The sequence below is a fragment of the Strix aluco genome, chromosome 10 (genome assembly GCF_031877795.1).
Source record: "Strix aluco isolate bStrAlu1 chromosome 10, bStrAlu1.hap1, whole genome shotgun sequence".
In the NCBI taxonomy this organism is placed as follows: domain Eukaryota; kingdom Metazoa; phylum Chordata; class Aves; order Strigiformes; family Strigidae; genus Strix; species Strix aluco.
Genome location: NC_133940.1, coordinates 10,871,503 through 10,892,597, shown reverse-complemented (window position 1 = coordinate 10,892,597; position 21,095 = coordinate 10,871,503). Strand labels below are relative to the sequence as shown.

Here is a 21,095-nt window from a genome sequence, read left to right as displayed (position 1 = left end):
CCATTATGTCCAAAGGATCTTTGGCCTTTCTACTGAACCTCCTAACAGGCCTGGCAATCAATGCCATTTCCACCAGAAAAAATTGGGAACTGACTTCAGAGCAGCAAGTCATTTCATCTGAGGCACGGGGGAGCCATTGGATAGCGGAGTCATTTTGTCAGGGACACCCTTGAAACTATTGCTGAGAAAAATACATCATTCTACAATAAAATAGCGGTCCTTTGAGGCCTCCTTTTTCCTTAGTTTTAGTTAACAGTGATTAACTACATTGGTAATGGTGTGGTATGAGCCGCCTTCAATTTCTCACAAAAGGGAGAAGGGCCTAATGCAAGATCTTGCTACATGTTACCTGCCTCAATATTTCAACCTGTAAAGCCTTGTCACATCAGATCCATTTTGAGGACACCTTCTAAAATTTCAGGTTTTTGGTAAAGTGTACTTAGTGTGTCAGCTGTGTTTGTCAATGATCAAACACATACTTTGCAAGTTATTTTACAGAAGCCTCTTAACACAGATACCTGCTAACAATTAAAAGAAACCATCATAAATTCAAGAGCAATTTATATTTCTAAATGTCTAGAAACACGTTCTGCTTCTACGGAAGTTTAAACACAGCCAAGTTTACAAAAGAATTACTAATTGGTTGTAAAGGTCATGCCTTTCGAATATGTGCATATTGAAGGTGTGAAACCTATTAGACTCTGGTATTATACTTAGGCTCAGTGCTGAATTTGGATTAAATGGTGTTATATTGATTTGATGAGCTGCTCAGATATGCTGAAGCTTTAATTGAATGTATTAGAAGATGTTAATTCTAACACATACACCCTTGAAAGTAGTAGCTTAGTGATTTGAAATTGCTTTCTAGTACAGGCCTTTGCCAGTTTTCAAGAAAGAGAAAGAGGTATTTTGGAGTCCTTCATCTGAAGCGGTATGTTAGTAACTATCCAAGGAGAGGTTCTTTTCTTTTTCAGTATGGATGAGTGCCCTTTGAAAGCCAAAAGGGAATTGATGCAATCTATTGATTGCCATTTAAATGCCTTTATAAGCTAATTAGTGCAAAATGTAAAATGTTTCTGAGCAGAAACAAGCAACAACCATGAAAATACAGGAGGGCTCATTTGGTTCTTAGATATACTGGGGGGATGCAGAGAGTCATAGTGCCTGCTGTGAAACTCCTATAAAAAACAGGCTCTCACGTTGCAACTGTGAGAGCAATGTCACACTGACAGGAGTCATCGTGCACGCTTGAAACAGCAATGGTGTATCTAGCTTTAACCTACATAGATGGGATAGCGTCTATCTGGGAGACATTGTGATGTTTAGGGAAACATCCAAGGCTATAAAATAGGTCACTAGCTGGAGTCTGCCCAGGTCTGAAGTGGCTGAAAGTCATTACCATCTGTTCATCTGAAATGAGGTGCTGGTATCAGTCCAGTTCCTAGCAGATAGGTATCCACACCGTAAAAGAAACCTTCACAAGTGATCCTACTTGGAAATGGGGTTGGCAGAAAGGAGCCATGGACTGAAGGCTCTAAAGGAGCTCCTTCTAGCACATGCAGACAAGATGGAAACTCATTTATGTGTTGTGCCTCTATGATGCATTAGGAGGCAATTTTTCCTTGCTGTTGTCAGTCTGGCACATTTCACTGCACAAGAGCAGCCATCAATTCCTGACCAATATCTTCATTTGAGAAACATTTTAGCTTTATCTCTAAGAAGAGATATGCCCATACAAGCTTCTTTATGGGATCTTAGAGAGACTGTCCTGTGCCTTCTGTGTGAAGTCATTGCACAGCTACAAAGCCAAGTTACGGTTCTCGGTGCCTCTGCACACGTGCTGACCTCCTGCTCACAGCCAGGTAACTTCTCTAGGGAAGATTTAGCTACCTCTCACATGCCACAGCCAGAGTGTGTGTACGTACGCATGGGCAACCAGTGCAAGTAAGGATTGCACTCATTTGCTCATGTAGTCATCCCCGCAGTTAGAAGCTTCCTTTCTCACTGGGTAGATGATCCTGACCCACTCAGCCAACTGCTGCTTAAATTGGTTAAATGCTGGTGGGGAATAGGTAGAGGATGATATCCCCCTCACAGAGGAAATAAGCACCACACTGTACCCGGGAGGACTCACAGCTTTTTCTGACTCAGACCACTGTCACTCCCACTAATGCTCTGGTAGTAGTGAGAAAAGAGCTTACAGGGAGAAAAGTATCCCAAACCACAGAGCATGCATAGTCTGTGCAGGAGGCGCTCAGAAACCAAAGTGTCCTCTAAGAATTATTTGATGTTTCAGCCATCATCATCATCTTATTAAGTAGCTAATAAAGACTGTACAATGAAGTATTTATGTGAACACATGCATTTCATAGAATCACAGAATCCCAGCTTGGAAGGGACCTCAAGGATCATCTGGTCCAACCTTCCCTGGCAAAAGCACAGTCTAGGCAAGACGGCCCAGCACCTGTCCAGCTGAATCTTAGAAGTGTCCAGTGTTGGACACTTAATCTAAGAAAAAGATTTTGCCCTTCTCAAATCAACTAAAGAAGACTCTAATTACAACAGTTCCATGGCTGCATCACTCTATTCAAATTAATTACTCTGCAAAAGTTAATACAACTGAAATTATGTTGTGTTGAGCTTGAGAACGCTGAGGAGAGAAGCACCACCTAGGGCCCATTCTCCTTCCCACTTGGGCCATCCGGATCACCCAGAGCTGCTGTTACACCCTGCTCCACCACTATCAGGGCTCTGCTGACTCCTCTCCCTGCCTGATGGAGCTGGCAGCTCCTGACAGATCATCCTCATTTACAGCCCTGCTTTCTCCAGCACCAGGAGGAGTCACAGCTCATCTCAGGACTATTAACAGCGCAACAAGTATTCATACATTTACTAGACTTTGTATCCTTTCACACAAAACACTCATTCCTTTGAACTCTCCCTAAGAAGGGATTTCCTTGTTATGTCAAACTATTAAGGAAATGAAGAAACACCCCCATACAATCCCTCTTTCTGTATTAATGGTAACAAGATATTCAAAAGAAGATATTTTTCCCCCTAAGAACAGTATAGTGACTGTAAACAGCACCAGTATTTCTAATCAAGTTGTACTACCTCTTCTGACAGGTCCACTCAACTCATTTTTGCTGTGCAGATAATACTGTCTGAGGCTGATAATTAAACGGAATACAAATTTTTACACACTCATGTCACCCTTAGAAGGTCAATGTTTATCTTACAGAATTTTAATACAAACAGAAGCCTTTGTAACGTACCAGCTACTACAGTTAATTAACTACTAAGTATCTATTTTTATATAAAGACATTACATGTAAGTAAGGCAGAGTACAAAAGCTTCATAAAATACCTTTGCATTCACTTCCAGCTTTACATCAGATTTATACATAGATGTATCTGTGTGTGTGGTCGTGTATTGAAATTTTAAGTACATTCAAGGAGCCCTCAGTATTCATCAGCCTACAGCAGCAAGGTTTTTTTTGTCTCCCTCCTTCCTCACACTTGCATCTGACCAGTATGCATGACAGGCAGTACTGACCACTTTTCTATACAAAAAAATGTTGGTTTGAATGGCATCTGATTGGCACTGCTGAGAGAGAACCAAGAGCTCCCTGAAAAGGCTGAGCATTTCAGTTCACCCTTGGAAAGGCCAGAAATAAGAGCTTTTCAGGTCGCAACATTTTAAGATACATAAAAGTGGTCTGAGGTCATATTTAGACTTTTTAATGACCCTCACCAAACTCTCTGCAGTTCAGCTTGTGGCTTGGCAAGTGGAGAAAGAAAGGATGATCTTAAATGAAAGTGTATACTCCCCCCTACCCCCAAATACTGCAAACCCAGCATTTCCCTAACCAAGGTGAATACACACCAGTGTTCTGGGGTACAGAAATTTCACCCCTGACTGCTTGATACAGCCACAGCCAGATGCTGGCGAGCAATGAAGACACAGCAACAACTGCGTCAATCAATGTACCATACAGAAATGAATGGCAACACATGTCTCCCATCCCCCTTCTCATTCTGGCCAGTGAACACCGATGTAGGATGGCATTAACGGCTGCCAGCTGGGCAAACAGAGCAAGTAGGTCAAGAGCATCACTCCTCCAAGAGTTTTCTTTGATAAATATTGTGCTAACGACTGCATTATTGCTCATCAGATCAAGGTTCTGAAACTGGTGTTAAAAAAACCTTTCCCATGGCAGCAGAGGTCAGGTTTTACATCTTGAGATGTTTCAGGCTGAGCAAAACCACTCATTTTTGATAAAATGCCTTTTGATATTAAAATCTGCAGGCCTGTCCTGATTGCACAGAACAACTTTCACCTGAACAGCTATTACAGCTGGGTAAAAACAAATGACTGAATTCCATATATTAGGCACTTACAGTTTAGAAGAGCTCTAATGGAGATTTAACAGACTTACTCTGAAGAATTCTTTGGTTGAGCCTGAGTCCAAAGTGCCATAGGCTATTTCGGTTTGTTTAGCCAGGTCCTCTGCACTCTCTATGGGAGAAACCATCCTTTCCACCGTAAGGAAGGCAGCAAGATTAGCAGTGTAGGAAGAGATAATGATGAGAGTGAAGAACCACCAGACTCCTCCAACAATTCGCCCTGAGAGAGATCTATGGAAAAACACACATCATCAAATTGCTTTGAAGACATTCCTTGGCTTTTTTTTTCATTGAAAAGAAATTCACATGCACAACCCTTTTGCCCAGATCGTTCAGGCATCTGTGAACAGGCAGAATGTGAGCCAGTTCCTGATACCCTTCCTCACGAGAGCAAACTCAGTGTGCACCTAGTCTTGCCTAGTTAAACTCTCTCTCCAGTCTTTCAGTGAAAACAAGGACAATCAATTAAGAACTAATTCATCTGAGCCAACCCCATTGGAGTCTTGGAGAGGAACAAGCTCCCCTGGCTTCCACAGACCCTTTGCTGGAGAAGTCTTTTGCCAGAAGACTTTTGTCTCCTCTGCTTGCCCAGACTTTCCCTGAGGCTGGATTTGCCTGCTGTGATCTGCCAGCTTTGTGTCTCTTCGGGGGCTGCCCGGCCTGGAGGACACGAATGTACCTTTTACTGCACTGACCCTCAAAATGTTAAGATGTAGTAAACTGCAAAAAGGAATCTGAGTAAACATGCAAAGGGATAAAACAAAAGTGATCCAGTATCCTTCCCTCATCACAACCTAGCAGGAATTACAGACTGAATCTGCATACTGAAGTGAGGAAAGAGGCCTATTTGTTTTATGTTTTATGATAATTAAAATTTGCATGTTGCATTGTTCCAAGTCAAGCATATTCCTGCTTTACAACCACCAGAGCAACAGAAAGAAGCAGAAAAAAAATCCATGTTCTGTTTCCGTTGTGGTTTTTGTTTTATGAAAGGACACACCATAAGGACTATAAAAAAGCCTATTTGTAAATATATAATCACAAAACGCCTAATGGTCAGGAGGTCTAGATCCTGTCAGTAAGAGCTCTTAATGCTTTAAAGCAATTGAACATCAGACTCAAAATATTTGTTCAGGGCTGAAGGATGTCAGTGCCATGCCACTCAGCTGGGCGGGGAATTTCACTGCCGTGTACAGTGCTCATTCTTCAAACACAGCTTGTTGACCAGGAATCATTTCAGGAGCTGACACAAAGCTATTTCATATATTTTCCCTTAACTCTACTGATACCAGTGGAAGGAAGAATTAATCCCAGACACATTAAATCCGTGGAACCTGTGTGCTGTGGTCCTCAATTTGTGTGAAGGGAAGAAACAGAAAGCGAGAAACCTCTTACCTGCTTGTTTGTTTCCTTCAAGCCCCTCAGTGCCATCCCCAGACAGTGGGTACAAGTTGTCCTACCAACGGATGGAGACAGGAAAAAAACCAAAATTCTTGTGACATGCCCCCACCCCACCCACACTCGGGGTTATCTGGTAAACTGCCTAGTCTTGGCCAGAGCCTGATATTGCCTGAGCCATTAAAAAAATCCCATTAAATTATTAAGAAAAAAAGAAAAAATCCATCCAACATTAAAGAACACACCAAAGAAAAAAAATTGCCAACACAATAAAAACAGAGAGCGCAATCTGGAATAGGTGAGAGGAATGTGGAGAAACAAACGAAGAGGTGAAGTGCTGCTATTCTCCACTCTCTGCCCAAGAAACTGAAGCAGTAGCTCCCACTGAGAGGGCAGATGCAGGCTGTTTTCTATGGATTACAGCACGCACCACTTGCCAGCACAGTTAGCACCCCAGGGACTGCTGCATCAAAGTCTGTGCAATGTGCAAGGCGGTTCAGGTGGTTACAAAGCTTAGGGAAGCTTGAGGAGTGAAGCTTCACCTCTCTGTCCATCAGGAAGCAATGACTTTCCAGGTGTGAACTCTGAGAGACACCACCGTCTCTCTGGCCTGTGTGTGCCTCCTCAGGGCAGGCACACATCCGCTGGATCACCGACAAGCAGAGGAGGCTTCCCTGCCTTTCTTGAGGGCCTCCCAAGAGGAAAAAAGGCTTCCAGGTTTCAAACTGGGCTGTGCTGCAGCTGTGCTCACTAACAGAAGGCTACTGTGTAGCTGCAAAGGTAAGTTACAGAAATATAAATCCAGAACAAATCTCTCTACCTTGGTCTACGTTCTTTGTAGATATCAAGTGATTCTACAGACGGCTAAGGTCCTTTCTGGCCAGCTCCCTTACCAGTTAGGGTCTTGGTTTTAGCTACTTTGTAGAACTCGATACCCTACACAGCTCTTATACACAGCCTCTTATAAGGGCTGATGTAATTTTAGCCAGCTACAAAGCAGTGCCTGATGAACTTGTTGCGTAAAGCTCCCTTTGGAGCCAGCAGAGAGAAAGAGAGGAGACAGTCACCCTCAGAAAGAGATTTATCTCACTTGCTGTAGTGTGGGATAAGTCTGAAGGTGCCCATCTGTCTCATGACGTTGGAGGGAACAGAGACGCCTAACTAAAATGCAACTTATTGCTTTTAGATGGCTACATCAGGTGAAATTCATCTCCCTTTTGTTCATTCCTTCACTACAGACTTTCCATCTTCAGAGATGACCTGGAGTTGAATTCCTCCTCCCTGCAGCGAGGTGGACAGTTTCAGAGCCACACTGAGCAGAGGTCTGGCTAGCAGGTTCAGTGGATGAAACATCCACTTGTATACAGTAGGACCAGCTTTATCTGTGGTTTCCAGGCTCCCACGGCCCTTTTGCTTTACAGTAGGTCTTGAAATAGGATGACGAAAAAAAGACTTGCCAGGGTGTTTAGATACATTCAGTGGAACTATTGGGAACAAAATAGTATACGTTCATTCTTCCTGTAGTTTCCCATACGAAATGTCTTACTTGCGTTGGTAGCTGCCCCTTCTATTAGCAGGACAGATGGGTTGCTGGGAGGAAGATGTGCAGAAGACAAGCATTTTCCAAACCAGTGAAACCTCAAGCTCACACTGCTGTAACAATAAAAAGTCTGTGTCGAGCTGCATGCTCATGCAGAGAAAGGTAAAAATATCTTGCCCCAGAGATCTCGCAACCTGCATGAACCAAGTCAGACAGATACAGAACAAAAAATGGAGAACAGCTGAAAGGCAGGGGAAGGTGGGCATGGCTGGATGTCTTGATGAAAAAGGCACTCCCCAAAGGTCCTACATGCAAGAGAGGGGTCTTGCTAGATGAGGACCAGAGCTGTTCTCAGAAGAGTTGAGGTCACTTGAAGGAAAACTGGATGTCACTAGAGTTGTTTCTCCCAGAGTCTTCCAGTGAGCATGAAAAGGAAGATTAAACGGCTGCTGCTACAAAGCAGACTGGGCTGACATAGCTGTAATTGGTGGTAACACAGGATGGGGCAAAAGAAAAACAAAACAAACCACAAAGCTGACACTGAAGGAAAGAAAGACAGAGAGCCAAAAAACAAGAACATGGACAAGCATGGCCTGGCAGCCTCTTTGTCCAAAGGACCCCAGCCACCCCTAGTCCATCTGCTGATATGGAGACTCCTTATACCCACTGCAGGGGCTGGTGTAGAGGGATGCGGGAGAAAAAGGGTTAGTACATAAACACTGGGCTGGTAATAAGAGAATACTTGTATGGTTTGTACTGTGAACCACAGAAATGTTTGTCCATTACTGAGATAATAATTATAAAAAAATCGATCACAGCTTTTAATACCATGACCACTTTTTCTGATGAAGACATACCTGTCCAAGTGTGCAGTGTTGTAATTTAAAAACAAACGACTAATGCTTTATCCCAAGATGTCATTTTCCAAATTATCTCAACAAATACATACTTTGCATGACATTATTTTAAAGTGAATTACCGTGTTAACAAATGAGAGGAATAACAAAGACCTGGAATAACAGAATTATAACTCAATTATCAAAACAAGGTCAGATGGTGTTTTCAAAAGAAAGTAAACAGGAAGAATGCATACCTTGAGAGGAAATTTAAAAGGAAGCATGGAGTCAAATGAAAGCAAGTTAGTAACCAGAGAAAAACAAAATAAATATTCAAATTCACATTCAGTTTCCACGAGAATAATACATTCAAACAAAACTTCATCCATTTATCAAAATAGTTTGAATTTTGTTTCTACTCATGGCCATAAACCATATGTGGTTTCTTATAGTACACAGAAATAATAAGCTTCTCACACTACTCAATTTTTAATTGGGCTCTTCTGATCAATACAAGATGGCTGTTCTATTGACAAATAACCCTGAACAGCTTCGGTGTAAACTCTCCTTTTCTAGAACCCCTTCATATTCTGAGGACATGTTATCTGGTACCCGCTGAGCTGCGAGCTCAGTCCTGCCTCACACCCAGCCAGCCCTCCTCTACCTCTCCTGCCAGCCTCATGCGGCCCGGCAGCCCTCGCCTCAGCTACTCTACAGAGACAGAACACAATAAATAATAGCATCTAAAGTGCTGACTTGAGATGCTTCTATCATAGGAACTGGCAGTGGGAGTTTCAGAAATATCTAGTTACCCAGCTCATTGCTATTTTGAAAGTCCCACAAAGTCATTCCCATGGCCTTTAATAGGAGTCTCTTGATTCTTCTGCTGTGCAAATAGGGACCTAGAAATACACCCTCTTAAATGACCAACCTCAAAAGATAATTTTTAATGAACCCCCTGTCTTTTTCCATCAGCAATTAATTAATCTAGCCTCTTTGTTCCACATGAATAAAGAGCAAAATGGAAATACATGCTCTCATTGAGATTTCAAAGATACTTTTGCTCAGAACAGTGTTACAAATTTGACTGTTTTCTCCTGATTCCATTTGCTGTACACATCTTACATTAAAGCAAGTTTAATAATTTACTTTTGATCCATCAAAAGTGAATTTTCAATGCTTTAGCTCACTATGCAGAAAACACAGCAGCCTTTGATAGCAGAACAAAACTGCTGGCACAAATGTTGATTCCATCAAGGGATGCACTAACCCCCATCCTTTGGCTGCTATCTGATTCCGTTTAGATGACTCCTATTAAATACAGAGAGGAGAGTATAGGGATATATCCTCTGGAATATCCACACAGCATACTCACCGAGGATAGATCTAACTAGTCATTAGATGTCACAGCTGTTCCACACAAAGGCAGCTGAAAGAGCCTTTATCAGCAAGTACAAAAGTGATCTCTCCAGACTGCTTGTCGGCATCTCTACAAGTGCTGTACGCTCTCATATAAGAAATTTATTCAGACAAAACTCACAATGGAAGAATGAAGCCCCTTTTAATGGCAATAAAATAGTATGAAACATTCATATAGTCAATGTACTGTGAATGGTGTAACCTTACAAAGATACGTATTAAGATTTAAATACTTGGGAATAGTCCCTTGTACGGAAAAGAAATTTGACATTTAATCAACTTAAATCAACATGTCGGTCAAAGGAACAATGTTTCTAGAATTTAAACCAAGGTATTAAATTTATCTTTTTTTTCAGTAACAATGCATGTAACTGCCTGGAATCTGTTATCATGAAAGATAACAAAATAACTGGACAACGTCTTCAAATGAGGGCCATGTATTAATACTGAGCTAATAGCTTCTGATGGGCAAATCATCAGATAAAATAAATAGGTTTACTGCAGTCTCTTTTTTTTTGTAGGTATTTCCAAGGCACTTATCATGGTAGCATTGAAAAAAAATAGAATATGTTCCACTCGTTATATAAGGTAAATGGCTGAACATGTCAAAGAGTCACATGAGAGCTTAACAAAAATCCTATGCACTTCTATTTAACTGTCAATAAACAGAACTAGCGTAAACAGTGCAATGCCTGCAGCTTTCCATGTGATGTCCCAGTGCTTATTTCCCGGTCCTTTACATTGGGCACATACATGGTCAACAGCAATTTAAATGTTATCACTACTCATCATCTTTAACAACAAGCAGAGAGGCAAAGTTTCAGTACAGAATTTAGGTGTAAAGCAGAAACACAACGTACAAACAGGAGGAGAAGGCTAACAGCTATAACCATACAGCAAGGCAGCACACGCAAACACTGGTAACTGTGAAAACTAACGCATGGTCATATCCAGGCAAAAATGTGTGCGTGTTTTATGTAGGGCATACATGTGCATCTGTCGGTAAGTATGAAATCTAATTGCTGCTGTCAAGACTTAAAACATATGCATGACTTGAATCAAATAGCAACAGGCATAAACCAGTATCTCTGAAAGTCCTGGATTTTGCTGCGATCATTAGGAGATTTGAATGTGCAATGACTGTGAACTTAAAGGATCATTATCACATTACAGGTAAAATCATGATCCTTTCCATGAAACTTCACAGAAGTTTTATCACTTGCTTCAGCGAGGCTACTCCTATATGTACCAGGAATGTACTATATGTACCAGGAAAACCTGGTAACTTTTCAACGATTCAGGTATTGAAAAAGGTACACAAAGGTACACAAATATGGGGATTGACAAGGTGTATTTCAAATAAAAGTACTTAGTTAGAAAAGATCTGTCTCTCTTGCTTTAATTAGCAACCTTGTTAAAGGGAAAACTGCATTCTCTTTGTACTAAGCAGGTATTTTTAATAATTAAAATAGCTGTAAACTGGTTATTAAACTATTTTCACACCAAATATAACTAGTGCTCCATCACTAAGAAAGTAGTTAATTTTACTACTTATCACAGGCACATTACCAAAGTATTTTACCAGTGCAAATGTGGAAACATTATATATATTATTCAAAAAACATTTGTGGTATGCATTGTTCAATCAGAGAGAACTTCACTATTCTCAGGTTTTCAAAATGCTTCTTTAAAAAAAAAAATAAATTCTGTAGTAGTTAATACCAGTGCTCTCTGTTAAATTGGAACTAATATCAAACATGTTTTACTACAGCCTTATTCAGAAAGACTGTCTTCATGAATAAGAAAAATCTTTATGGAAAATGGCAATGCTTATTAGACCATATTGACTATGAACACAGGGACAACAGATTAGACTGGATTGAAATAAGAATACACATACAGGGTGGTACGCAATAACTGTTAGAAGGGCACATATGGAGACCTGAACATATGAAAGACAGTAGTAAGCAAATTAGTAATAGATGAAAGGATGGTTCAAGAACAAAACTAGATAAATTAGGCACAAAAGAAAGTAAAAAGAATAGCAGAAGCCATGACAGGAGTGGAGGTGTTTTAAAGTGCTGTTGCATGTGACTTTTTAAAATAACCAATTCTTATTTTGCAAAGCAGAATGTTATATGCACCAAGGAGATGACCGTAAAATGAGATATGCAGCAAAAACACGGTAGCCCTCCAAGCATTGCTGAAAACAGAAAACCCTATGCATTTTACAGCCTCAACATGGTGTATATAAGTTTGGCAGAAATGCATAGATGGCATTATAAGGCAATGCCACTCGCTCTGGAAGTGAATGTTAGCAAGCATGGTGGCTTGATGATGATGCTTAGCATTGAATGGAATGTCAACATAAAAAATTTGGAATTAAAAAGAAATTTGAAAAAGTAACATATATGCACCATGGCATCCGAAAATGACCATAAAATGCAAAAAGGTGATGGAGTGATATGGAACAAACCTTGGAGAAATATCGCATCCTTGCTGCATAAAGGCACCCAGGGAAAACCAAAGGCTGTTAAATATTCCAAACTCATTTGGAGGGTCGGGAGGATTCTGTGGGTCACGTGGTTCTTCACTGCTGTCTTCCAAGTGCCATTCATAAGGGCTGAATCTGCTGACTAGGAAAAGAACTACGCTGACGCCAATGTAAGCAAAGACTATACACATCCAAATTTCATAAGCCAAAGGATCCAGGAAAGAGAATACACCCGGTTTAGATTTCTGAGGCTTCTTGATCATGATGGAGATGCCCAGGCTCATAAAGGGTTTGGAAAAGTCTATGACTTCTTCTCGCACCAGTGTTATGGTGAGGGGGGCAACAGCTATATCTGCTCTCTGAAAAGGGAAAAGAAACCCAAGTTAGTTACAAAACAGTTGCAACATAATCACAATCTAGAGTCTCAGGCTAATGAATCAGATGATAAATTACAAGAGGGAGTAGGAAACATTTTCTTTGCAGCCTATTTTGCAGTCACTGAAGTTAAGGACTGCATCATATTTATCGAAAATTATTAACAAGAAAAATTACAATCAAATCAGTGCAAGGGCCTCATGACAGAGGCAGATATGTACCAACATACATTTATGTTTCTATAAGGTTAAAATGGATGAATAAACACTATGCAACCTGGACAATCAGATGGCAACTAAAATGATGTCATTTTCTAGTAATCGTCTGTATCCATCCACCTGTCTTGAAGACTTTGGGCAAATTGTGTGTTTGTAATATTTTCATTTTCTCCTTTCCATTCTTTCAGCAAGTTCTCTTGCCTTACTAATCTTTAAAAGGAACCTAAGAGAAGTAATCAGTCACTGAATTTCAGCTGCATTTGGGTGCTACCGCTCATATACTCCTTTGACACCCCACTGCAATAAGGGATAGCAGATGGTAAAATAGTGGGGTGATAGGAACTAGACAGCCCACCCTTTCTGTGGTCACTGAAGAACAATAATACAGATTTGTGAGTCCCTAAGAAGTAAAGAGCCTGGGTTATCTGAGAAGAATGCAAAGCAGTATTTTTCAGTACAATGTATGCCATCCTATTTTACAGAACTTGGCTCTATAGATCAGTGACACAGACCATGCTCTGGGGCTGGGTCATCTGGAAGCACAGTCTCATCTCATCTCATCTCATCTGTCATTCACCAGCATGTTTGCGTACCCTGAACCAATACCCTTCCCTTCAATCAATACAACTTTGCTGGATTCCATGCAAGCATAAGAATGTGAAGTAAAAATATTACTTAGTTACCTGATTAAAAATAACATTCCAGAATAGATTTTCAACACATTTAATTGTATCTGTATTTCTATGCCAGAAAGATTCAAGTCATGCTGTTTAGATAACCTAGCCTTGATTTAGCCAAGTACTCAAGTAGGTGTCAGCATTTGCAAAGGAGGGGACTACAATATTAAAAAAAAGCCCTTTTCATTTAAAAATTATTATGTGAGTCTACATACCTACACTTTTTTGTAATCTTCTGTTTTAAACACTCTTAACTATTCATGTTACTGATACTTTTAAAGATGCCCTTTCATTGGCAATGAAGAATTTCAGTAAGAAAAAATGATTCTTAGCGAAAGTTTAACTAGTAGTACCTAAACTGTGCACCTTTTAAATCAGGTTTTTGTTTCCCACTAGTAAGTATGTATCTCTTTCTGGTGGAAAAATAAAACCTGATTAAGTAGAAGTTTGAATAAAAGCTAATAGGAAATGTTAATAAAAAGTAATTAAAATCTGTGCCATAAAATAACTGAATATGCCTTTATGTAAATCTGATGGTGATGTATGTGACTTTCATTAATATCTGATTTGTTCTTCCTCCTAGATAGTTGGTTTGTTGTGGTTTTTTTTTTTTTTTTTAACTTTAATAAGCAGAAATGGCAAAGGCTTCTCATAAATTTAATCTCTGTATCACAGGCTCTGTGCCAGCTGGTGCCTCAGTGGCACTGTGCAGCCATGCTCAAGGCACTTTCTCGGTGTTTTACGGCTGAGGCTAATGGCAGAGCTGTTGGACAGAGGGGTGGCCCTCTGCGGCCCTTCCCACAGCAAGCCTTCCTCCGTGAAGGACCTGTCTGCACACACAACCTCTAGATTCGCTCCAGCCACTCAGGAATATCTTCCAACAGTTCGTACTGGCATGTGCAACTACAAGGTATGGGTACAAGCTCACTGCTCGGAATAATCAGACAAAGCATGCCTGTGCATGCAAGGACACCATGTGGAAATCATGGCCCTTGGTGTACCCTCTCACAGCCCTCCTCAGCCCCTCTAGACATTCATGTATACTAGGACATTGCCCTTCCCCTTGAGGAGAAAACCCTCACCTGATTTGTGGTCACGTACAGCAAAAATCTAGCTTAACGTGGCTTGAATATAAAAACTGAAAGCACCGGCTGCCTTTGCATGCCTGGGTATTTACTGGCTTTGCAGATGAATGTGTTAATCACATAAGTAACAGAGAGACTTGGGGGGACAGAAGTAAAGTGTGGTAAAGGGACAGAATGATGCTGGGACTTGTTCACCGATGAAGTCCCCTGAAACATATACTTGTCCTGTAGCTCCTGCTTGTTGAGCTACTTTTAAATATTAGATGTCTGCAGTCAGTAAGTATGAGATGCACACAGAATATCAGTTTTAAATGTAGTGAGAGTCCATGGCTGGCTGGAAGACTAAGCACTTTGACCATGGCTACTGTATTTCATGTTGAACTAATGAGGTACTTACAAATTAATCCTTATTAGAGCAAGCTTAATGGATCAGGGCTCCTGCAGAGACCTAGCAGTGATGCCACAGAAGTGAAGCTTAGGTGGGAGGCAGGTGCCTGACTGCGTGGCACTTCTGCACTTGGACAGCCTTGGAACAGCTCGTCAAGGTAGGAAAAGGCTGGTTCAGCTATAAGAGCACTTAGTTTCTGAAGTGTTTTCCTAGACTTGGGAGAAATTTAATTCTCCCAAAGTAATATTTTAATTGTCAAAGTAGACATGGTGGAGCTCTTCCTAAGCGCTGATGCAGCGTGCAATAAAGTCTGTATCTCCTTCATGAGCAGCTGAGTTCATGCAGAATGTTCCTGTGGGGTCTTTGGGGGGATGAAACTGATGCTGTGTTGAAGCCCAGATGAATCAGTTTTTAAAGGCTTGACTGTTACCATGTGCTCATTCATATCATACAGTACCGATTGCTTTGTAAATGTCTTAAAATTGCATTTTAATATTACAAGGGATACAAATATTTATTTTTCTGACACATTTCTGTCTTCCTGTTTTCCTAGCATTTTTGATAGGCATTCAATATATCGGAAACACAAACAAACACCCTCATGCCTTAAATGAATATGGCAGCAATTGTTCTCTGTAGAGGGAACAAGTGTGGGTTCAGACACAGGGTCTCAGGAAACCACCAACAATCAGGGCACTGAGAGTGGACCAGCTACAATCCAGCACCCGAGCCTGGTTCCCCACCATTTCCCTGAATCTTAATTGCGCTAGACAGGTTAAAAAACAGACTGATCTTTGCTTATTTATTTAGAGATACAGTATTTGAAATTGAGAGCTTATGGAGGGCTCTAAGCACCCTAAAGGAACATTAATAATTGCAGCACAGTTGTGAATCTCCCTGTTATGGCTGCAGATAAGCAGAACCCATAAAAATGGAGCTTGATTAAGAAGAACACAACCACAACCATGCCCTTCCCTGTGCAGAACTGAAGCGGGGTTTAAGAACCTCAACAACTAAGCTTCGCTAATCACTCATGACTAACGGCATTTCAAACATCATCTTCACTGCATTTGAGCCAGGCGAGAAATGTCATGGATTCCTCTGAGGCTTGTTCTGTCTTTGCCTACTAGCGTGGGAGGGACGGATTTAGAGAGGACATTCAGCACAGAGGCGCTACCCACTCTGTTCAAAGCTGACCCCAGGGGGCTGCAAACCTCAAGACTCTTTAAGGGGAGGGAGAAAAAAAGAGCAAATGGAAATATCCCTCTACATGGAGAAATTAAAAATGTTAAGATGTTCCACCTCTATAATCCAAAAGGAGGGATCGAATTCTTCTGCTTACAGACCTAAAGATGAGTCTTCCTAACTTCAAAGCCGTGCACTAGAGACAGCAAGAGATACCGGCTATGCTCCTGTCTGTACATGCTTCTGGTCATTCACGCTTGCAGAACTGAACAATTTCTTTGCTCGTGTGTTGCTCTTCAAGAAGTGGGTCTAGGCTACAGTCTCTTTGCGTGACGGGAAGCCAGCCAGCACTCAGGCTATGTGCAGACCGAAGCAGAGGAACACTGTCTGATTTCCACCGGGAGCCAAACCTCCAGGCACCCCAGAAGTGCTGAAGGCAGGTACACAGCAGCGTCAGAAGAGACTGCGTGGGAATGAGAACTGACTCTGAGCACATTTTAGGACTTCTCAGTGCAGTCTGAGGTTTCCAGGTATCAGAAAAGGGTGTCAGACAGAGCAACACTTCACCTGTAGTATCTGCTGGCAAAAGCTACCTTGTAAAGAGAGGCCAGTATATCCAAGGTATCGGGGTGTGTTGAGAGGCCAGGTTCTGGAGGCAATGTGTTTTTAACACATTAGCTCACACTTATTTAAAAACAACAGCTGATAGCTGACTAGCAACAAGCTGCATCAAAGCCTTAATGTGTATTAGCTGAGCAGTGTAAAAAGGTATTAAGGTGTTAAAACTGCAGTTGGCCCTGTCTGCTGTAGTTTGTCAATGTTAAGTCCATGCATGCTTTATGTGGATGCCCACAGTTCCTTCTGAGACACTACTACTGTATGCAGATGGAGAAATTAAGGGTACATCTGCTTTTTGACCTGTGGACATACATGTGCTTCCTCTGTCTGTGCTCGGACGCAGGTCAGCCAAAGCCTGGGGCCGTGTCAGCGTGGCTCTGTGCCAGGGCTGTGGTCCTGTCCCCCCGCACGGCGCTGTGCCACCTGGGCAGGGACCCTGCATCTGCCCGTGCGTGGACAGGATGAGGGTCAGTCTGAGCCGCAGGGCAGCGGCATCGCATGGCAGACTCTGGGCACTGGTACCTGGGCTTCCCTCCTGTAGGAACCAGGAGTGCGGGGCGAAGGACGAGCTTCTCCTGCTCACGGCACAGTCAGGCTCTGCCACAGACTAAAAGCACATGGGACATTTTGAGCAGAATTAGGAATCACATTAGTCTTCCTCTCCGCTACGATTCAAAGGCTGTATATGCCATCTGTAGTCTTTCTGCTGCTGCGGGGAGAGCCGGAGAGGCCACTGCCATGGGAGGCTGGTTAGTCTGTTAAAGGCAGGGAGATGTGTAGGTGGTCCCACTCTGACAGACTGCGGAGGCTGCCTGTGTTCAGGGAACTGTCTGTCCTTTACATCCTGCTTCATTCCTTTACGCTATTTTACATATTGAAAGTTTTTTTATAAAGACCTTTTTTTACCTGAGGAGAGTTTTAAAGGCTGTAAGGTCTGGCTGCTCTTTCCGCTCCCAAAGCATTTGTAGCTACAATTAAGATCTGTGTTAAACCTACTATCAATTAGCCTCAGCGATGTGAAAAGCATCAGGCCCGGGGAGGGCAGGCTTTCCCTGGCTGAACAGTGAAGGAAGAACAGCAGCCTGCTTCAAAAGGGAAAGAAGAAATAAAAGCCTACAGAAAGAGGCTTACCCTACAGAAGAGAAAAGACGATTGTCTAGTGCTCAGCAGCTGGTGGGTACAAAGCCCTGAGCACCGGCCTCGCGGGGTGTGTGCAGTGGGAGACGCTGCTGCTCATCAGCCTGAGCAGAGGGCATGCTGTTAGTCGGTGGGTGGGTCACTGGAGAACAGCACTTGCCTTGCTGGTTTGCTTTGCTGGTTAGATTTAAATAGTGATTCAGTCTCTCAGACCAAGAATGATTTAGCTACTTCCCTCTTCTAAAATGTCCAGGAAAAAAACTTTACCTATTTGCTATTTTTATTCTGTCAAAAGTTTCTATTACATTTTAGAAATTTCTCTTAGTTGAAATAATAATAGTGCTTGAATTGGTAGGATTTTTTTCTGGTAGGAAGAAGAGTCTTATTTTGACACCATCAGAGTGAAAGAGCAAAATTAAGGTTTTCTTCAACCTAAACTGACATTTTTTGATTTATTAAAAAATCAAATACATTTCATTTTTATGTCAAATTTTATTATTATCATAATTAATTATTATTACTACTACTACTACCACCACCATTTGAAAATTGCTAATAAACCACAAGGCCCTTTTGGCTCCTCTCTAACAAGACTTCTGGTTTCTCCTGTCTGAAATAAAAGAGTTTGGGAATAATATCTGCTCGGCCAGAATTCCCTGCCTCCAGGGCAACCATCCCTACACTGCCAGAAAGCAAGCCCTTCTCTGAGACCAGGTTCATTTGTACAGCCACAAGGAAAGGTCCAAGAGGGCCAGCTGAGACTGTCCTCAACTTTGGGGGGCCCTACAGCACAGCGGACTTTTATGCCCTCCAACCAGCCCTGATGTGGTATGCGACAGGGCAGGGAGAATTTCTAATGGGAAGTATTTTAGTGTGTCTATCCCCAGGTAATGTGTAACTCTCGGGACTGCTCCTGTTAGCCTAGCTAATGCTAGTCTTACCCTGGAGCCGGGGTCAGCCTCAGGACCCGCAGCGCTGTGACACAGCACCCCCGTTGCTTTGGGTACAGCTCACTACACGCTGAGCCCCCTCCCATCCCTCCCCTCTCCTCGCCATTCGGAGCCCTCCAATGCAGTGGTCTGGAGGCTGCAAGGACCCGGCTGCACTTTCTCTCCTGACTACGCTGCATCCCACAGGAAGCAAGGGCGACAGTATCAACGAACTGGCACAAACTAAGCATTAATTACAGCTAATTAAGGTTTTGGCATTAAATGACAAGCCATTCACTTCCTATGACTGTCCTAAGAGCAATTTTAGAAAAGAGTTGTATGCATGGGGCTATGCAGAAAAGGGCACAGTATTCAAAAAGCTGGGTAAGACTTCCCAGCAGTGCCAGGTGGTGGTGAGAAGCTTGCTGGGTCAGGAATATGCTGTATTTGACAAATGACTAGTCGCTGTTTATCACTTGAGACAAATGCAATCTAAAAGATTGTGTTTTCTGCCACAGCTCAGTTCAGCTGCTGGATAACTGGTACCAAAACCAATCAGGTCCCTTTTATCCCCCCATGCCTGTCTTCCATACATGCTAATAAAGGCATTTAAAATCTAATCTCCCTCTTGTCTTCCCAAAATGGAATCCAGAGGAGCCAAATATGACACTCATTTTGCAGACAGGGCTCACAGGAGCATTAGGGGTAACATACAGTTTTAGTTCCCTAATAGAGTTTTAAGCCCCTGAGAGATAAAGTCAGCACATAAATGAGGCACTTGCTCCAAATAATTAGCACTTCTAGAGAACTTCTCATCTTCAAAGGGCCCCATGCACACCCTTGTGAATGTGGTACACAGCCCACTCTCAACAGATGGAGAAAGAGGCCAAGGGTATTTCATGATGTTTGCAAACAGGGCTGGGAAAGGGTCTGGAGGGCTGGTGAGGTTTGTACTCAGAGTTCAGGGGCTGTTTTCCCTGCTTGCAGAAAGCCAGGTGGATTTCTGCACAGCTTGCCAGCTCAGAAGTTCATCTCGGCAGGACGGGGAGCTAGCTCAGCAGCGCTGGGCTGCAAGCATTAACCTGGGTCTACAGTCAAACCTCAAGGGACGCATCTGACCTTTGAATAATTGAGCACTGCAGTGAAGAGGCTTCAGTAACTGAGCTCGCAGCGTGAGAAGAGGAGCTGTTGGGGGTCAGGGAGGGAAACATTCCTCCATTTTTCATTAATGAGAAAACACAGATGAAAACTGTGCTTCAGAATACAAAGGAACAGACCTTTTTGCAGGGGAAAATTACAATGGCGGCATGGGTTTGGGGTTGTTTTAAGGTATCATCTACAGTGCCTGTGAGGCTGTTTTTTTGCTGGTGTGGAAAGGTCACAAGTATAGTCAGGTCAAGGGGAAGTGGCTAGGGTGCAGTTCGATGCTAAGGAGGCATAGCTCTCTGAGCTAGGCTTGTCCCAAGGGGTTGTGGAAAAGGCAGCTGCAGCCAACCTGTTTATCATAGAATCACAGCATGGTTTGGGTTGGAAAGGACCTTTAAAGGTCATCAGGTTGCTCAAAGCCCCGTCCAACCTGACCTTGAACATTTCCAGGGATGGGGCATCTACCACCTCCCTGGGCAACCTGTTCCAGTGTTTCACTACCCTCACTTGTAAAAAATGTCTTCCTTTTATCCAGTCTGAATTTACCCTCTTTTAGTTGAAAACCATTACCCCTTGTCCTATTGCAACAGGCCCTGCTAAAAAGTTTGTCCCCATCTTTCTTAAAAGCTCCATTTAAGTACAGGAAGGCCACTCTAAGGTCTCCCCAGAGCCTTCTCTTCTCCAGGCTGAACAACCCCAACTCTCTCAGCCTGTCCTCACAGGAGAGGTGCTCCAGCCCCCTGATCGTTTCTGTGGCTCTTTATCCAGGTGGACCTTGCATCGTACAGCGGCTGTACAGGCTAATCTTACTTGGCTCAAGTTCCAGAGGCAGTGGCCCATATCACACCTTTCCTCCTCTGGTGTAGATGGTCCCTGTGCCCTGGCTGTTAACAGCAATTTCAGGTTCTCTTTTGTCATGCCTTTTGCATATGGTATGGTTATTTTTTTCAGTGAATAAACTGTTTCATTGCTTGTCAATTGCAAATATATCAAAAGGACCCAATTACAGCTAATACTCTTGATATTTCTTGAACCACACACAGGGAAACTGAGGGTTTAGGTTTCCACTGCAATGTAATTATGCTTGGAACTAAACTAAACCTTTGCTTCAGAGGTTCTCAATGTACTTGTACTCTCTAAGAGAGGTAACACCAGTTTCCCAAATTGCATAACTGAGGCATGGGGAGTTCAGAAGATTTTCATAATGTCAAACCTCAATGTAACAGGGAAGTGAAGACATAAC

General features: G+C 42.4%; 1 protein-coding gene across 5 annotated transcripts in view; it reads right to left on the bottom strand.

Annotated features, from left to right (window-relative positions):
- The window catches only part of GRIA3 (glutamate ionotropic receptor AMPA type subunit 3), a 156,620-nt gene that overhangs the window by 34,236 nt on the left and 101,289 nt on the right, over positions 1 to 21,095 (bottom strand). For all 5 annotated transcript variants that reach the window (XR_012624607.1, XM_074835240.1, XM_074835241.1 and 2 more), the window contains 2 exons: positions 12,077 to 12,453; positions 4,440 to 4,638 (listed from right to left, as the gene is read on the bottom strand). Coding sequence is in view for 4 of the 5 variants with exons in the window: in XM_074835240.1 (XP_074691341.1) it covers positions 4,440 to 4,638; positions 12,077 to 12,453 (576 nt within the window). In the remaining variant the exon portion in view is untranslated. The remainder of the gene's footprint in view (positions 1 to 4,439; positions 4,639 to 12,076; positions 12,454 to 21,095) is intronic.